This window comes from Triticum aestivum, chromosome 5B (assembly GCF_018294505.1).
Source record: "Triticum aestivum cultivar Chinese Spring chromosome 5B, IWGSC CS RefSeq v2.1, whole genome shotgun sequence".
Classification (NCBI taxonomy): Eukaryota; Viridiplantae; Streptophyta; class Magnoliopsida; order Poales; family Poaceae; genus Triticum; species Triticum aestivum.
Genome location: NC_057807.1, coordinates 632385510 through 632403885, shown reverse-complemented (window position 1 = coordinate 632403885; position 18376 = coordinate 632385510). Strand labels below are relative to the sequence as shown.

General features: G+C 42.9%; 1 protein-coding gene and 2 non-coding genes across 3 annotated transcripts; all 3 read right to left on the bottom strand.

Moving 5' to 3' along the window:
- Nucleotides 1–5996: 5996 nt before the first annotated feature.
- TRNAG-CCC (transfer RNA glycine (anticodon CCC)) lies at nucleotides 5997–6067 on the bottom strand. The gene has a single exon. It is a non-coding gene; the product is annotated as a tRNA-Gly (tRNA).
- Nucleotides 6068–6142: 75 nt separating this feature from the next.
- Nucleotides 6143–6215, bottom strand: TRNAA-AGC (transfer RNA alanine (anticodon AGC)). Its single transcript has one exon. It is a non-coding gene; the product is annotated as a tRNA-Ala (tRNA).
- Nucleotides 6216–6627: 412 nt separating this feature from the next.
- Nucleotides 6628–10570, bottom strand: LOC123113789 (leucine-rich repeat receptor protein kinase HPCA1). Its single transcript, XM_044535102.1, has 2 exons — nucleotides 10263–10570; nucleotides 6628–9033 (listed from the first exon to the last, which is right to left on the bottom strand). Exon 2 carries the CDS (start codon nucleotides 8955–8957, stop codon nucleotides 6882–6884), a length of 2076 nt encoding a protein of 691 aa, XP_044391037.1. The 5' UTR covers nucleotides 8958–9033; nucleotides 10263–10570; the 3' UTR covers nucleotides 6628–6881.
- Nucleotides 10571–18376: the final 7806 nt, after the last annotated feature.

Below are 18376 nucleotides of genomic sequence, written 5' to 3'. Positions count from 1 at the left end.
TGCTGGATCAAGGCATGGGAGACGTCACCGGGCTGTACGTGTGTTGAACGCGGAGGTGCCGTCCGTTCGGCACTCGGATCTCCGGTGATTTGGATCACGACGAGTACGACTCCTTCAACCCCGTTCTCTTGAACGCTTCCGCTTAGCGATCTACAAGGGTATGTAGGTGCACTCTCCTTCCCCTCGTTGCTGGTTTCTCCATAGATAGATCTTGGTGACACGTAGGAAAATTTTGAATTTCTGCTACGTTCCCCAACAGTATATACATCCAGAGATCAAACGTCCGCGTCCCCCTTTGCCTGCACTATTGGATCATGTGTTTGTCATGATATGAATGTTAGATTGCACGGTTCTCGACGAGTTGACGCCTCCTTGTTTAGTGGCGATCAGCGTGCAAAGAAGGTGTGTTGTCAGCGTTTTCGACGGGTCACCGGGGTTGGTTAGGATTCGTTTTACGTGCAAATTATTAGTCATAGGAGATGCTACTATTGGCACAGATCCACAGTCGATTTGAAGGGTAATATAGGCATTTTACATTAGCTTTTTTTTTTAATTTTAGTCCGAGGGCAGTTTAGCCGGATATAAAATAGTTCAATCAACCAACATAAAGTCCCGACTTGTCACCCAAGCCCTACTTGCCGCCGCAGCCGACCCGTGGCTCTCGCCGCTGCTTGCCGCTGCGCCACCGCGCCGTCCGCCTCCGGGATCCTTCATGCCCTTCCGCCTCTACGGTACCTCTTGCCGCCCGAGCCGTCCTCCTCCGGATCCTTCCGGTCTGTACGTTCCCTCCGCCTCTACGAGAACCTCTCGCCGCCGCTTGCTGGTGCACCACCGCCCGCTAATCCTGCTGTCGCCGTTGCCACCGCCCTTCCGTCCGTCTCTATCACTGCTGGTCTGCCGGCAGAAGGTAATGCTTGAATAATACTCGTACGTACCAACGTGATTACAATTCATGTATTTAGCCCAAGTAAAAATTGGACATGCGCTTGCCTTCGGTCTATTCTCTTGACCCTATCATCGATACTGTTATATCTTCTACAAGAATGATGTGGCATCAGAATTTTTGTTCATACATAATCTTGAATACTTTTAGAAATTGCGTCGAGTATTTAGGACCAACTCTCCACGAAAACTAGCTTGGTGGCTAGCTACATATTATTTACTTGGTGGAATCACATAATTCAAATCATTTGCTTGGTGGAATCACATAACTTATAATGCAGATGCATAAATAACATTATTCAATTTCTTTATGGATGGCACTTGCACAGCATGGATGCTTACCACGTCAGCATAGAGGAATTGAAGAATATTACGGGGTGGTTAGTCAAACATTCACAAGCGAAGAACTAGATTTCGAGTTCTGTAGTAAATATGCTAAAGCGGAAGTTCTGTAGTAAATATGCTAAAGAGGAAGGGTTCAGCGTCAGGAAGGCCAATGTGAAAAGCAAGGGAAGCATAAGAATCCAAAGGTTGTATATGTGCAGCAAAGAAGGATATAGGCCCATGAAAAACTTTGAAAGGTCCAACCGGAAAAGGTAACCAAGGGTACTCACCTCGTTGTGGATGTGACGCTCGACTGCAGATCAAGCTCAATATGGAAACTCGTAAATGGTTTGTCAAGTAATTTGTTGACCAGCATAAGCATGAATTCACTAAGCCTGACCAGACACCTTTCTTATGGCCTCGTCGTGGACTTAATGATGCTCAAAAGCCTGATGCCATTGAGTATGGTATTGCTGGTCATGCACACATCAGATAATGGAGGTAATTGAGAGGCATCACGCTGGTTATGACAAAGTTGGCTGTATGTATCGGGACCTATATAATTTTTTTGCCGAGTACAAGGCAAGAAGCAAATGATCAAAGGTTTTGATGCCCAATACATGCTGAACTATACGGCAGCGCAGGAGGAGAGAGATCTTGAATTGTTTTTACAGGTACAACACAACAGCAAACTTTTTTCTACAGAACCTTTTCTGGTTAGCCGTGCAGTCCCGGTTGGACTATGATGCCTTTGGCGCTGTTGTTGTGTTTTACGGCACGTACTGTGTGAACAAATATAACTTGCCATTTGTCCCATTCATCGGATTGAACAACCATTGCAGCACAGTTGTCTTTGGGGTCGGCATTGTATTGAACCATACCGGAGAGAAATTCACTCAAGTCCTATAACTTGCGTCGATGTTAACTTTAGTCCCTGTGGTTCAAATACCTGAAATACTAGCCCTAAACTTGCTCTAGAGGTTCACATGAGCAAGTTTAGGGCTAGTATATCGGGTACTTTGAACCACAGAGACTAAAGTGACCGCCGACGCAAGTTATAGGACTTAGAGTGAATTTTTCTCACCATACCGTGGCATCATATAGTGGTTGCTCTATTCATTTCTCGAGGCGCGCGATGCACCAGAACCATCCCAGAAAATTGATAGATGCTATGACCCCAACAACAAGGCCTTCATCTTTGGGGCAATGCCCTTTAGATGACTGTGGAAGATGTCGGGCATATCATGGGTGTGCACACATTGGGCCAAGAGTGTTTTCCATGCGAACCAAGTCAGGCATCTGCATTATACCAAGATACGAAGAGCTGGAAGACCCTAGCGAAAATAAAATCACTCTGAAAAGGGTTTGCTACCAAAAAAAAACCCAGCAAGGGGTCAACTTTCATCCGCGCCTATGTGATGTACACAATATATGTGCTTATGTATCCAACAACTCAGGCACGTCAACACGAAGTACATAGGACCGGTAGCAGACATATCTAGAATAAGGTGGGTGAATTTTGCACTCCCTACTCTTAACCATCTGATGCCCAGCATCGCCAAGTTTAAAGATGGAAGCTCGAATTTGGAGGGGAACCTCCCATTGCTACAGGTTAGAAAAGGCTATAAATATATGAACCTCAAATTCAGATAGTTATAGTTTTTCCAACATGTAGCAATGGGAGGTTCCCCTCCAAATTCGAGCTTTCATCTTTAAACTTGGTGATGCTGGCCATCAGATGAGTAAGAGTGGCGAGTGCAAAATTCACCATCTTTATTCTGGATATGTCTGTTACCAGTCCTAGGTACTTTGTATTGACGTGCCTCTGTGTTGTTGGACACATAAGCACATCTATTGTGTACATTACATAGGCTCGGATGAAAGTAGACCCCTTGTTGTTTTTTATTTTTCAACAAGCCCTTTCAAAGTGATTTTATTTCCGCTAGGGCCTTTTAGCTCTTCGTATCATGCAAATACTTGAATTGATTCGCATGGAATAACTCTTAGCCCAATGTGGGCACACCTAGGATATGTTCGGCATCTTCCACTGTCGTCTAAAGGGCTTTCCCCCAAAGATGAAGGCCTTCCTATTGGGGTCATAACAGTTACGCCCTCGGAGTGGATGTTGATGTTATTGGAGCATCAACATCTTTGCCTTTGCCTTTGCCTTGGTTGGGCCTTAGATTGCCTCCGTACACGCCTGAGGCAGCGGATTGGCACACCGGGTGATCGTTCAAGCTCACGCGGGTAGAGCAGACCCAGGCTAAGATCCCGATGGAACCGGTCGGCGCGCTCTTGGAGTCAGACCTGACATCGTTGCCACCTGGGTCAGCCGGAGGATCTAGCCACTAAAGGCCCGCGTCAGGGGAATGTGGTTGTACTTTGGCAGAACCGACCCACAAGAACCTCCCCGCTCCGACTGTCTGACGAGACCTTCGAGAAATGGATGAAGCAGATCACCAGGTCCGCAACATTCTCTGACGAGACGGTCTCATCAAACCTCTTGGAGCAGGCCAAACAATCTCCAGCACTAACTACTGAAGTACTGAGCCAACTACCTATTGATCTAGAGTGTTTTGCATCTTCTACTTGCATTTAGTAACATACTGTGATATTTTAGCAGGCATCATATTGGTGATAGTTTGCAAGCTATCATTATTGTCATATGTGATCTTTCATTTTACTAGTGCCATTATATGATTTTCTCCCCTTATACTGACTGGTTATGTGCCGATTGATAGTTTAAATAGTTGTTTGACTTGGGAGGCCAGAAGGCGGTTGCCAATATTTTTGTTATATTCTAAAGAAAAAATGCCCATAGCACAGCCTCTGCAGAGAGCAAGAGATCAATTGTTCTTTCTCTCGTCTGTCCTCTCGTCTGTCCTATTCGCTAATTCACTGGAACCTTAATGTGCAGACTATGCAGAAGCAAAACGTTTCAAGGCAAATAAATCCAGTGATGATAATGGCAGTTTCAGAAAAGATGCTGAAGCCGATTCAAGAAATGCTAGTAAGGCTGTTAATCAAAATCCTCCGCCACCAAAGCAAGATTTCATCTATGTGAGGGCAAAAAGGGGTCAAGCAACCGACAGCCATAGCCTTGCAGAAAGGGTCAGTTCAGTGCACTGTTTCGTTTTGACTATCTTGTACACCCTTGATCATTGGAAGTTGTACTATTCTGACAGGCATGTTGTGAGAAAATAACCGAGCGGGTGAAAATTCTCCAAGATCTTGTCCCTGGATGTAATAACGTGCATTTTAATCTCAACAGGAATTCAATATTTTTTATGTCTCCATTATGTCCCACTAATATCCAGATCTATTTATCTTTGGTATCTTCAAGCTCTAAGTCCTCCCTAGTTTTGTGTATGTAAATGATCTTCTTTGGAACGCCTATGCTTCCTTGGTTAGATTATTGCAAAACATCAGTCCTCGATGAGATAATCAATTATGTCCAAGCTTTGGAACGTCAAATTGAGGTATGCTGTGTCACAGATTGTCGCTTCTATGGAATTGTATTGCCCTCTATAGTTCAGTTAGTAATAAATACCTTGAAGATTGCTGTCATCTGCATTTCCTGTGCATGAAGCTTGAGGCGGTTAATGCCCATGCTCACAATGGGGCCGAGACATTTTTCCAACTAAAGATGCAAGTCAAGTTGCGAACTCAATGGTCAAGTAGCAAAAAGATGATGGGTACAAAGAAGTAAGTACAGTATATCTTATCTCCAATGCTTGATTTCTCAAACTGTGTTGCCAATATACTATGCATCTCGGCCCTTGATCTGTAATCAGGCCTGCTATGAAATGATGCTATGTTGTCATGTTTGTGTACAGCAAAATATACCTTACCTTCATCCCTAAAAAAAAGAGCAAAATATACCTTAGCCCCAGAAGGTTTACCTTCTTGTCTTCTCGCATGCAGTTTGCTGCGCCGAGGTACTACCCAGGGCTCGCCGGCTTCAGAGTGGCTTCACATGCAGAACCTTAGGACACGCCGTTCTCTTTCTGAATACTGATGATCTGTGCCTTGTTCTCTGGGTAGCAGCAGGAGAAGTTGGTTTCTCGGATTACCCTGTGTGCAGTACTTGTACACTATGTTTGGTGTCTTCTGGGTTCGCCTGAGATTGGATGGGCTTTGATCGCATTTGTCAGCCGTTTTTCTTCACTCCGAATGTTCACAGTTGCAGCAAGAAGGTTGGTGATTATTGGAACGGCTCTCATCTTTGCAAAAGTTGGCTCTACAGCGCTGACCTCCGCCATATGGAATCCCTGGAAGCGGCGCAACGGCAAGATTTTCCGCAACGAAAATGAAGCGTTGCCTTGACGGCTTGATGCTCCGGCCCGACCGCTGCAGCCAATGCTCCCCGCAAAGCTCTTCTTCATGATTCTCTTCTATTGGAAATGGTTCAGGCCGGATTTTGCCCGTCCTAGTCCCCTCGGAAGAAAAATCCGCAGTTTTGACCATCTCGACAAAGGGAAATCCAGAAAGGTAACTATTATCAAACACCCCAGGGGTTTTCCCGCAAAGGAAGAAAAAAAAAACACCCAGTGTTCATGGTGGAACAGCTTTCCGCCGTTCATCATTTCACTGCTCCATTGTGCCAGGGCCTAAGAGTATGAAAAACAAATACAACAAGAACAACAACAGCAGAGTAAGAAATCGATCGTGCGTCATGCCCTGCTCTGCTTATCTGAAAGTCCATACAAAAAAAAAGATGAGAAAATAAATGCGCATCCAGGGAATCGAACCCTGGTCAGTACCGTGGGAGGGTACTATGATACCACTACACCAGATGCGCTTTGGTGCTATTATTTTTTTGGTGTTTGGTATTCAGATCTGCAAAAACAAAAAACAAACAAGAAAAAAGAAGGAGTGGAGAAGTGGGGTATCGATCCCCATACCTCTCGCATGCTAAGCGAGCGCTCTACCATCTGAGCTACATCCCCTAATGAGTAGGACGAAATTGACAACACTACTTCAACTGACTGAGAAAATGGAAGATTGAGCAGGCGAACTAACTGACTGAGCTGATCTTGAATACCTGCAGACAGACAGGGGAGACCAACCGGGGCAGATGAAAGAACAAGTGATCTCTTGTCTCCAAAACTTGCTCATCACACATGACACATGTGCAGTCCTCAATGAAAAAGCTCTTTCTCTGATTGCAGGTTTTCCATAGCCATGCAATAGCAGGAATTGTAGGGTTCTCGCTTCTGAGCTGCTCCAGCTTTCTGCCCAGCTTCTTCTGCACCCTAACGCTCAGATGGAACAAGATGCTTGTAGAGCACTATCGATAATGTCTTATTATTCAGGACGAAACAGAGGAACCAGTTTCATGCATAATGATGATGACCCAACTGAAAACTGTAGCCAGCGCAAGCCTAACAGGACATAATAATAGTGCAGGCGAACGGCCTGACAAATCCATCACAACACCCTGATAACGAAAAGCATGAAGAAAGACATAATGCAAAAATAAAATACTCGCTTCAGAAAAGAAAGGAACAGAAATTGCAGTATACATGTATGGAGTAATTCTCTGGCATCCGTCAGTGGAGTAGAGAGCATTGATAGTAGGGAAATTGGTGACCACTTCGGCACTTCCTGCCTGCTCATCGTGGCATTGCCAATTCGGAATCGGAATCCACACCACCAGCATTCCTAGACCATTCCAAAGCATCGTGTTTTGCAAGGTACATCTCCAGGTGCAGCCAACGTTCTGTCCTTGAAGGACCATTAGTGTCATCTTCAGCCAGCATCTCATCGCCAAGGCTTCCGCTTTGTTCTGCCAGACACAACTCCAGGTTCTCAGACACTTCTTGCATTGTAGGGCGATCGATACCACGATCACTTACACATTTCTCAGCAATCTCCACAAACTTCTTCAAGGACCGCGGAGCAATCTTTCCTTCAAGAAGGGGATCGACAATCAGATCAAGGATGCCCTTCTTCTGGCAACTAAGGGCGCAATATACCAGATCAGCTTGTCTCCATGGAAGACTACCATCATAAGCAGCCCGAGCACACAAAACCTCAAACAGCACAATACCAAAAGAATATACATTGGATTTCTCTGTTAGTTGCCCAGTGCGGTAAAATTCAGGATCGATATAACCGATACTTCCCACAGGCTGCGTGGTAAAGCCCGTGCTATCCTGTGGCAGATAGACTTTAATTGGAACCTTGCCAACCAATCTCTCATCTAGGAGAATGTTTGTCGTCGACAAATCATTATGGATGATGGAACACTCGTGAAGGTAATGCAGGGCACGAGCAACACCAATGCAGACGTCTAGACGCTGCCTCCAAGTAAGCGGTGGCTCCTCTGTTTTGTTAGCGTAAAGGTTCTCACGCAGGGTGCCACGAGCCATGTATTCGTAGATCAGTATCATCTCGTTTTCCTCGTTGCAGTAACCGACCAGTGATACGAGATGATGGTGGCGGAGCTTTGCCACCGCCACTATCTTTTCTTTCAATCTACTCACACACTGCTGAACTCTACCGCGTTTGATAGCCACCTTGGTTGCTCCCCCATCAATCATTCCATAGTAAACATTACAAGATCCACCCACACCAATAAGGTGTGACTCATCAAAGTTTTTTGTGGCTGATTTCATTTCTGTAAGTGAGAAATGGCGGCACAAGTAGGATGGCAAAGATTGTGGCATGACTGAGCTAGAAGATTGCCAGCTGTTCTGAGCTGCTGGCTTGTTCCTCCAACCCCAAGGAAAAATAGTTTGTTTCCCTTGAACTTGAGTTTTCCGAAGCGCCCGAAGACGTTCTGCCACATCTCTCATTTCAGGGCGTCCATCCATTTCCATCTTCAAACATTGTCCTGCTAACTTTGCAACCCCTTCGAGAACCTTCATGTTGTTCTGGCTTGAGATTTCAACATCGAACAGCTCTCTCACCCTTCTCTTCCCTGTTGCAAGAGCTTGGATGAAACAATCAACTATGCCGGTCTCCCCTTTTCTTACTGTTGCCTTTTTCTTTGTGATCAATTCAACCAGAACAATTCCGAAACTGTAAACATCACTCTTTGTGGTGAGACGCCCGGTGCGAGCAAACAAAGGGTCCATGTAACCTATGCTCCCCATTACATGCTCAGTGAAAAGGGCTGAGTCTGTGTTGACAAGTCTTGATATTCCAAAGTCAGATATTTTTGCATTGAAGTTGTCATCTAATAGTATATTGGCAGGCTTGATATCACCATGAATGACCTGAGTATACATTTGTGAATGCATATAACACAATGCCTCTGAACACTCCACCGCAATTCGCAGTCGTGTATCCATTGTGATGGGAATGCATTCATGGTGAAGAACATCGCTAAGATTCCCTTTAGATATATACTCACTGACTATCATTAGGGCATTTTCCTCGGCACAGTAGCCAATGAGCCTAACTACATTCTTGTGGTTGATTTCACAGTGGACTTTAAGCTCTTTGGCAAAATTTTCTTCTACATTACACACAAATTTCTTGACTGCAACTATTCTTCCATCTTGGAGAACACCTTTGTAAACTTCTCCGAAGCCACCTTTTCCAATGATAGTTTCATAGTTGCTGGTAATTCTTCCTATCTCGGCCTCTGTGAAGCATTTTATGTTATGGTTGCTATATGATAACCATTTTGATCTTTCATCCCTTTGGATCATTTCTGTCACCGTACTTTCTCGAAGGTCCATCTTATATGAAAGTAAAGTAGCAAAGACTGAGTATAACAGTTAGCTTCGATTAGTATGCTGGATACATGGACTTGACCTGAAAAACAGTTTCCAAAGGCGTGAAGCTCAAATCTCAGATAACCAGAGTTATCAACAACATAAGAGTACTCTGCAGAATCAATGGTTGGCAGGTGATCTGTGGCCACATATTAGATGCCTATGTACTGACGAAACCATTAATGTGCGTTTTTAAAGGTAGTTTGCCATAAAATGCCTCCTCTTGTTGCTGAAGGTTAGGAAGCTGATCAAAAGATGGGGTAATATAAGAGTTGATTTGAGTCCAACACATAAATCAAGAGGATAAAAGTGCTGGACTTCCCCCATTTAATAACTGTTACTAATAACAGAACATACTCTCTAGGTTATAAAGAATAAACATTGTCTGGTTTAATTATAATAAACAAAGGTTGCTTCTTCAGTAATTTGCAAAAATTGTAGAAAAATATTCAATTTTGTTGCTGGACTTCATTGATGGAGGGAATGCATCCATAAGGAAAGCTCGAAATACTAGATGGGAGATAGCAAGATAAATCATTATCGTTCAGTTCTAGTGTGGTATTAACTGTTTTTCTTTTCGAAACGACCTTCCATTACCAAGGAGACAACGGAACAAAACACGAAGCAGCATCCAGGTGCTTTCTGACAGGAAAAGGAATACCGTAAAGAGTATTGGTATGTGGGTACCAACCATCTACGACTACTCTTCACCGTAAAGAGTATTGGTATGTAAAGTGTGAGTAGCATTTTATTTGGTTCGGACCAGTAAAGAGTAGTATCAAATTACTCCTACTTGACTGTGTTTGGTTATATGCCAAAGCAAGCTCACTTGCGTAAGCATGCGTGTTCTGAATAGAGAATCTAGCATCAAGCGGTTGCTGTCACATGCACTTCAGTAATGAATTTCACCACTAGCTGACAAAGACTGCATCACGTAGTTCAAAGGCTTCAGACTAGAATTTTTTTAACAAACATTTTTCATGCATCAAGTGGATAAGACTCACCGATACAAGTTCAGACTTCAGACTAGACATACTCTGAAGAAATGTTTACAAAGTACAGACTACAGAATAATGTTGCTATGTCAGACAAAGTGCTTCTGCTCACTGTCTCTAAACTAGGTTCTCAGCTCTGCTCGCCAAGTTTTTTTTTTTACTGAATTACGAATGTGAAAAGGACAAACCCACAATCAACATGAACTAAAATGACGCCTTCCAGCAGCTATGAGGAGAAGCACCGCAAGAAAACAAAGAAAGAGCTAGCCCTGACCTGATATGCCATCCGGAGGAAGGAGAGGAGAGGGCAATCAGCCCACGACAACACTGGGGCTGGGCTTGGAGATCCGAAGAGGGGATCCGCCGCCGTGACTCCTCGTGCTGCTTAGCTCCCCGAAACGTAGAGGGACGTCGAGGTGGGGAACTCAGGCTGCCACCGGCGCCGGCAATGCTGCAACGGGGCGGAGGGGATCCAGGGGGAGGAGGTGGAGAGTGAGCTCGGGAGAGGAGCAGAGTCGGAAGATGCGAGACGGAAACGATGAGTATGATTGGTTTTTTTTTTTCGAGCAGATGAGTATGATTGGTTTGCTGTCAATATTTGGATAGCCAAAAGCTGCCATTGTCAATACTTGTCAACTATTGGCAACTTTATGTGAGATAGGCAAGACAACTCGATAACCTACCAAGTAGTAGCCAATAGTTGGCACAATGCCAAACATTGACATGCCAATTTTTGGCATCAAACCAATCATGTTCGATATGCGTTGACCGTGGGCAGTGACTCGTTTACGCGGTATCGGTTTTGCCTTTCGCGGAACACCCGATTCGGCTAGGGCTTGAGATCAACTCCAACGTGATGAGAATCACACATGTGGTAAGCAGTCCAAACTATTCAAAAAATAAATAATCCAATGCACCGGGCCAAACTCCACGTGTCTGGACATAAAAATCGGTCCAACATATTCAATTCATGCACCAGCCAACTCATCCAAAAGTCCGAACTGATGTAGGAAGGCGGGCAATATATTTCAACACTCTCCCTCGCGTCTAGGCTATTTTAGTCCTTAGACGTGGGATCGATATAGGCTGCAGAATCGTTTTTATTTAATACTGCGTTGGCAGGGTCTTGAACTTAAGACCTCTTGGCCCGGATACCATGTAAAAGTGCATGCTCTAGCGAATGCAACTAAAAGATCGATCTGTGAGAGAGGGTCGAACATCACACTCCAACAGTTTTTCCTTGACAAATCGAACGTTTTTGTTTACGACAATCTTAGTGACGCGGGGACGACAAATTTAGTTGACACAGAAAACAATTTTCAAATACATTGAGTACGGATTTGACATGCTAGACCTGTCATCCCATGTCACTAAAATTGCCATTAAAAATATTTGATTTGCCATAGTTAAATCCCGAACGTTCTAACCGAGCATGCACAAGTCTTAGAAAATAGGAACATAGGATCACTGTAAATAAAACTTACCATTAGGATGATTGATAATGTTGAGTATATATATGTTACGTGCATATTTGTGTATCTGACTCATCTTCTAGTTTTTTATATAGTTGAGGTCGTGGCCCACTTTGTACATCATATATACGTGCGGTTGCACCCGATCAATACATCAAGAGTTGCATCATAATATTCTACATGGTATCAGCCTTCCCTCAGTCCTACCTTAGCCGTGCCGCCGCTGCCTCCTTCAGCCGCCGCGCCGCGCCACCTTCCCCCTCCCTTCGCCGCCTCTCTCCCACCGCGCCGCTCCCTCCAGCCACGCCTCTCCCTCTCCTCCACCGAAACTCTAACCCTAATCCCACCCGCGTCGCCGCCTCCTCCCACCCGCACCGCTGCCATGTCTTCCTCCAGCAACCCTAGCAACCCCTTCGCCTCCACCTTCGGCTCTGACTCCGACGAGCCCCTCGCTGCTGACATCTGCAACATCACCCTCTCCGATCACGTCCCCATCAAACTCTCCCATACCGCTGCCAACTACTATGCATGGAAGACCTATTTCAATCTCCTCTTCCGTGAGTACAACCTTCGTGATCATGTGGACGGCACCATCGACTTTCTCGCCATGCGTCGTGACGCCAACTGGATGTCCATCGACGCCACCATCATCCGGTGGTTCTTCCTCACTATCTCACCGGACATCTTCCACACTGTCGTTTGCGACGTGGAAAAATTATAGATACGACCAAGACGTATCAGCACCCCCAAGCTTAATTCTTGCACAAACAATTAAGAACCTTGCAACCAACGCGATAAAGGGGTTGTCAATCCCTTCACGGTCACTCGCAAAAGTGAGATCTAATAGAGATAGTAAAGTAAATATTTTTAGTATTTTTTTGTATAGATTGGAAAGTAAAGATTGCAAAATAGTAAACGAAATGCGATAATATGGAAAAGAGATGAAATATAATAGGAAAGAGACCCGGGGGTCATAGGTTTCACTAGTGGCTTCTCTTGAGATAGCATGTATTACGGTGGGTGAACAAATTACTGCCGAGCAATTGATAGAAAAGCGCATAATTATGAAGACATCTAAGGCAATGATCATGAATATAGGCACCACGTCCGTGTCATGTAGACAGAAACGATTCTGCATCTACTACTATTACTCCACACATCGACCGCTATCCAGCATGCATCTAGAGTATTAAGTTCATAAGAACGGAGTAACGCATTAAGCAAGATGACATGATGTAGAGAGATAAACCCAAGCAATATGATATATACCCCATCTTTTTATCCTCGATGGCAACAATACAATACGTGCCTTGCTGCCCCTACTGTCACTGGGAAAGGACACCGCAAGATTGGACCCAAAGCTAAGAACTTCTCCCATTGCAAGAAAGATCAACCTAGTAGGCCAAACTAAACCGATAATTCGAAGATACTTGCAAAGATATCAAATCATGCATATAAGAATTCAGAGAAGAACCAAATAATATTCATAGATAATCTTGTTCATAAATCCACAATTCATCGGATCTCGGCAAACACATCGCAAAAGAGTATTACATCGAATAGATCTCCAAGAACATCGAGGAGAACTTTGTATTGAGAATCAAAGAGAGAGAAGAAGTCATCTAGCTAATAACTATGGACCCGAAGGTATATGGTAAACTACTCATGATTCATTGGAGAGGCAATGGTGTTGATGTAGAAGCCCTCTATGATTGATTCCCCCTCTGGCAGATCGTCGGAAAAGGCCCCAAGATGGGATCTCACGGGTACAGAAGGTTGCGGCGGTGGAAAAGTGGTTTCGTGGCTCCCCCTGATGTTTCTAGGGTATAAGAGTATATATAGGCGAAAGAAGTACGTCGGTGGAGCTACGAGGGGCCCACAAGGGTGGGGGCGCGCCCTCCTATATCGTGGCCTCCTCGTGGCGTTCCAGACTTCTAATCCAAGTCTTCTGGTTTGCTTTCGGTCCAAGAAAGATCATCGCGAAGGTTTCATTCTGTTTGGACTCCGTTTGGTATTCCTTTTCTGCAAAACTCTAAAATAGGCAAAAAACAGAAACTAGCACTGGGCCTCCGGTTAATAGGTTAGTCCCAAAAATAATATAAAAGAGCATATTAAAGCCCATTAAACATCCAAAACAGATAATATAATAGCATGGAACAATCAAAAATTATAGATACATTGGGGACGTATCAGCATGCAATGGACGCACTAAGAGCTATAAGTGTATGAAAGCTCAAACTGAAAACTAAGTGGGTGTGCATCCAACTAGCTTGCTCATGAAGACCTCGGATATTTGAGGAAGCCCATCATCGGAATATACAAGCCAAGTTCTATAATGAAAATTCTCACTAGTATATGAAAGTGATAACTCAAGAGACTCTCTATATGAAGAACATGGTGCTACTCCGAAGCACGAGTGTGGTAAAAGGATAGTAGCATTGTCCCTTCTCTCTTTTTCTCTCATTATTTGTTTTTGTTTTTTTGGGCTCTCTCTTTTTTTGGCCTCTTTTTTATATATTTTTTGTCCGGAGTCTCATGCCGACTTGTGGGGGAACCATAGTCTCCACCATCCTTTCCTCACTAGGACAATGCTCTAATTATGATGATCATCACACTTTTATTTACTTACAACTCAATATTACAACTCGATATCTAGAACAAAGTATGACTCTATATGAATGCCTCTGGCAGTGTACCAGGATGTGCAATGATCTAGCATAGCAAAGATATCAAAAAACTGACAAGCCATGAAAATATCATGCTAGCTATCTTACGATCATGCAAAGCAATATGACAATGAATGCTCAAGTCATGTATATGATGATGATGGAAGTTGCATGGCAATATATCTCGGAATGACTATGGAAATGCCATGATAGGTAGGTATGGTGGTTGTTTTGAGGAAGATATAAGGAGGCTTATGTGTGTTAGAGTGTATCATATCACGGGGTTTGGATGCACCAGCGAAGTTTGCACCGATTCTCGAGGTGAGAAAGGGTAATGCACGGTACCAAAGAAGCTAGCAATGATGGAAGGGTGAGAGTGCATATAATCCATGGACTCAACATTAGTCATAAAGAACTCACATACTTATTGCAAAAGTTTATTAGCCATTGAAACAAAGTACTAATACGCATGCTCCTAGGGGGTAGATTGGTAGGAAAACACCATCGCTCGTCCCCGACCGCCACTCATAAGGAAGAAAATAAAAAATAAATCATGCTCTGACTTCATCACATAACGGTTCACCGTACGTGCATGCTTCGGAAATCACAAACCTTAATACAAGTATTTCTACCAATCCACGATTACTCACTAGCATGACTCTAATATCACCATCTTTATATCGCAAAACTATTGCAAGGAATCAAACATTCATATTCAGTGATCTACAAGTTTTTATGTAGGATTTTATGACTAGCCATGTGAATGACCAATTCCTGTTGATTCTCTAAATAGATATAAGCGAAGCATGAGAGTTTAATTCTTTCTACAAAAGATATGCCCATGCTCTAACAAATATAAGTGAAGCAAAAGAGCATTCTACAAATGGCGGTTTTCTATGTGTAGAGAAACATGCAATCCAAACTTCAAATGATATAAGAGAAGCACATGAAGCATTCTATAAAGACATACTCAAAATATATAAGTGAAGTGCATGACATTCTATAAATCAACAAAGGACTATCTCATACCAGCATGGTGCATTACTTAAAACAAAAATAAAAGGCACACGACGTGATACGTCCATTTTGCATCATGCTTCTATATTGATATTTATTGCATTATGGGATGTTATTACGCATTATGGCACAATACTTATGCCTTTTATCTCTTATTTACAAGGTTTACATGAAGAGGGAGAATGTCGGCAGCTGGAAATCTAGACTGGAAAAGGAGCAAACCTGAGAGACCTATTCGGCACAACTCCAAAAGTCCTGAAACTTCACGAAGAATTATATTGGAATATATAAAAAAATAATGGGCAAAGAAAACACTAGAGGGGACCCACCAGGCATCCACAAGGGTGGGGGCGCGCCCTACCCCCTGGGCATGCCCCTGTGTTGTGGCCCACCTGGAAGGCCCCCGGTGCCCATCTTCTGCTATATGGTGTCTTTTGACCTGAAAAAAAATCAAGAAGAAGCTTTCCGGACGAAGCGCCGCCGTCTCGAGGCGGAACCTAGGCAGAACCAATCTAGGGCTCCGGCAGAGCTGTTCTGCTAGGGAAACTTCCCCCCCAGAGGGGGAAATTGAAGCCATCGTCATCACCAATGATCCTCTCATCGAGAGGGGGTCGATCTCCATCAACATCTTCACCAGCACCATCTCCTCTCCAAACCCTAGTTCATCTCTTGTATCCGATCTTTGTCTAAAAATCTCAGATTGGTACCTGTGGGTTGCTTGTAGTGTTGATTACTCCTTGTAGTTTAGGCTAGTTGGTTTATTTGGTGGAAGATCATATGTTCAGGTCCTTAAGGATAATTAATACTCCGCTAATTTTGAACATGAATATGCTTTGTGAGTAGTTATGTTTGTTCCTGAGGACATGGGAGAAGTCTTGTTATAAGTAATCATGTGAATTAGGTATTTGTTCCATATTTTGATGAGATGTATGTTGTCTTTCCTCTAGTGGTGTGATGTAAAGTCGACTACATGACACTTCACCATTGTTTGGGCCTAGGGGAAGGCACTGAGAAGTAATAAGTAGATGATGGGTTGCTAGAGTGACATAAGCTTAAACCCTAGTTTATGCATTGCTTCATAAGGGGCTGATTTGGATCCATATATTTCATGCTATGGTTAGATTTATCTTAATTCTTCTTTCATAGTTGAGGATGCTTGCGAGAGGGGTTAATCATAAGTGGGAGCTTGTACAAGTAAGGACAACACCCAAGCACTAGTCCACCCACATATCAAATTATCAAAGTAACGAACGCCAATCATATGAGCATGATGAAAACTAGCTTGACAGTAATTCCCATGTGTCCTTGGGAGCCCTTTGCTTTATATATGAGTTTGTCCAGGCTTGTCCTTTGCTACAAAAAGTATTGGGCCACCTTGTTGCACCGTAGTTACTTTTGTTACTTGTTAACCCTTACGAATTATCTTATCGCAAAACTATCTATTACCGATAATTTCAGTGCTTGCAGAGAATACCTTGCTGAAAACGCTTGTCATTTCCTTCTGCTCCTTGTTGGGTTTGACACTCTTACTTATTAAAAGGACTACGATAGATCCCCTATACTTGTCGGTCATCACGACGCTCCAAGAATTTATGCATATCATGTGACAAATAAAAATATAGCTCCAAGTAAAATTACCGATGGTCGTTAGAAGAAAGAGGGGATGCCTTCCGGGGCGTCCGCAAGCTTAGTTGCTTGGGAGTCCTTGAATATTACCTTGGGGTGCCTCGGGCATCCCCAAGCTTAGGCTCTTACCACTCCTTATTCCTTCATCCATCGTGATCTCACCCAAAACTTGAAAACTTCAATCACACAAAACTTAACAAAACCCTAAAGCAAATTACCACTTTAAGTATTGTTACAAACTCATTCACATTTTATTTTTGCAGTGTAGCTACTGTATTATAACTTCTCCATGGCTTATACCACCAATAAAATCGATAGTTCCATCAAAACTAGCAAAACAATGCATCAGAAACAGAATCTATCTTAAACAGGATAGTCTGTATAATCTGAACATTCACCATACTTATGTAACTCCAAAAATTCTAAAAAAAATGAAAAAAAATTGTATAGCAGTACTGTGTAAAAAATTCAGAAACTTTTGACATTCCAGTAAAAAATGGAACCTCACACGCTACAGCCAAAGTTTCTTTTTTTCCACTGCACATACCAAACCAGCAATCTAATCGTCCTAAAGGAAAATCTTGGCACATTATTTTTATAATACAATGGATTTGTAGAAGGGATTAAATATTTTTGTTGAAAAGTTTCTGTAATTTAAGATTTGCAAAGTTTCCATGGGCATGGACAAAGTTCAAGGAGCTCCCCCACATCAACGGTGCTCGTCTTTCTTACTTCCACTTTTCTTTTTGAAATTTTTTTAGGTTCCCCTCTATATTTTTTTGTTTTTAAACTTTATTAAAGCACTCAACAAAATAAAATGACTCTCTAAAACTTCCGGGTTGTCTCCCTAGCAGCAGTTTCTTTAAAGCCATTAAACTAGGCATATAGTGCTCAAGTAATGGATCCACTCGGATCCCAAGGTATATCAAAGCCAATTTTAATTAACAATGATTTGTAATTTAGTAGTGATCACAAAGTAACATATATCATGCAACAACAAACTCTAACTCTCTTCCTGTGTATCGGCATGTCATGAAAAAACAATTCATGCACACATAGTAAAGGCCGATACATAGCATAAACAGTTTCTTGCAATTTTATCGGATTGAAAACATAGAGAGGAGGAGATGTAGCTCCTCTCTCATAATAATTGCAAGTAGGAGCAGCAAGCACATGCATATTATATTTATCAAAATCATCATGTGCAATAGTAGAACGCAACCCATTAATATAGTCCTTAATAAGCGCAAACTTCTCCGATATAGTGTAGTTGGGAGAATTCAAAAAGATAATAGGACTATCATGTGTGGATGCAATAGCAAAAATGTCATTCTTAACATAAGGAACTATAGCAAGTTTATCTCGATAAGCATAATTCATATTGGCATCAGGGCCACAAGCATAGCAAGCACCAAGTTTATCAAAAAGGGATATTTCAAACAAATTCAAGGGATCATAGAAATCATCATAGCATTCATCCTTCGGTAAGCACGAAGGGAAATTAAACAATGTATGAGTTGAAGAGTTACTCTCATTAGAAGGTGGGCACGGGTGATCAATCCGCTCTTCCTTTCTGTGTTCTTCGCTCTCCTCCTCACCTTTTTCAT

Bases quoted from the DNA above. Each gene is read 5' to 3' on its own strand.
- LOC123113789 (XM_044535102.1), bottom strand. From the start codon at position 8,957: ATGGACCTTCGAGAAAGTACGGTGACAGAAATGATCCAAAGGGATGAA.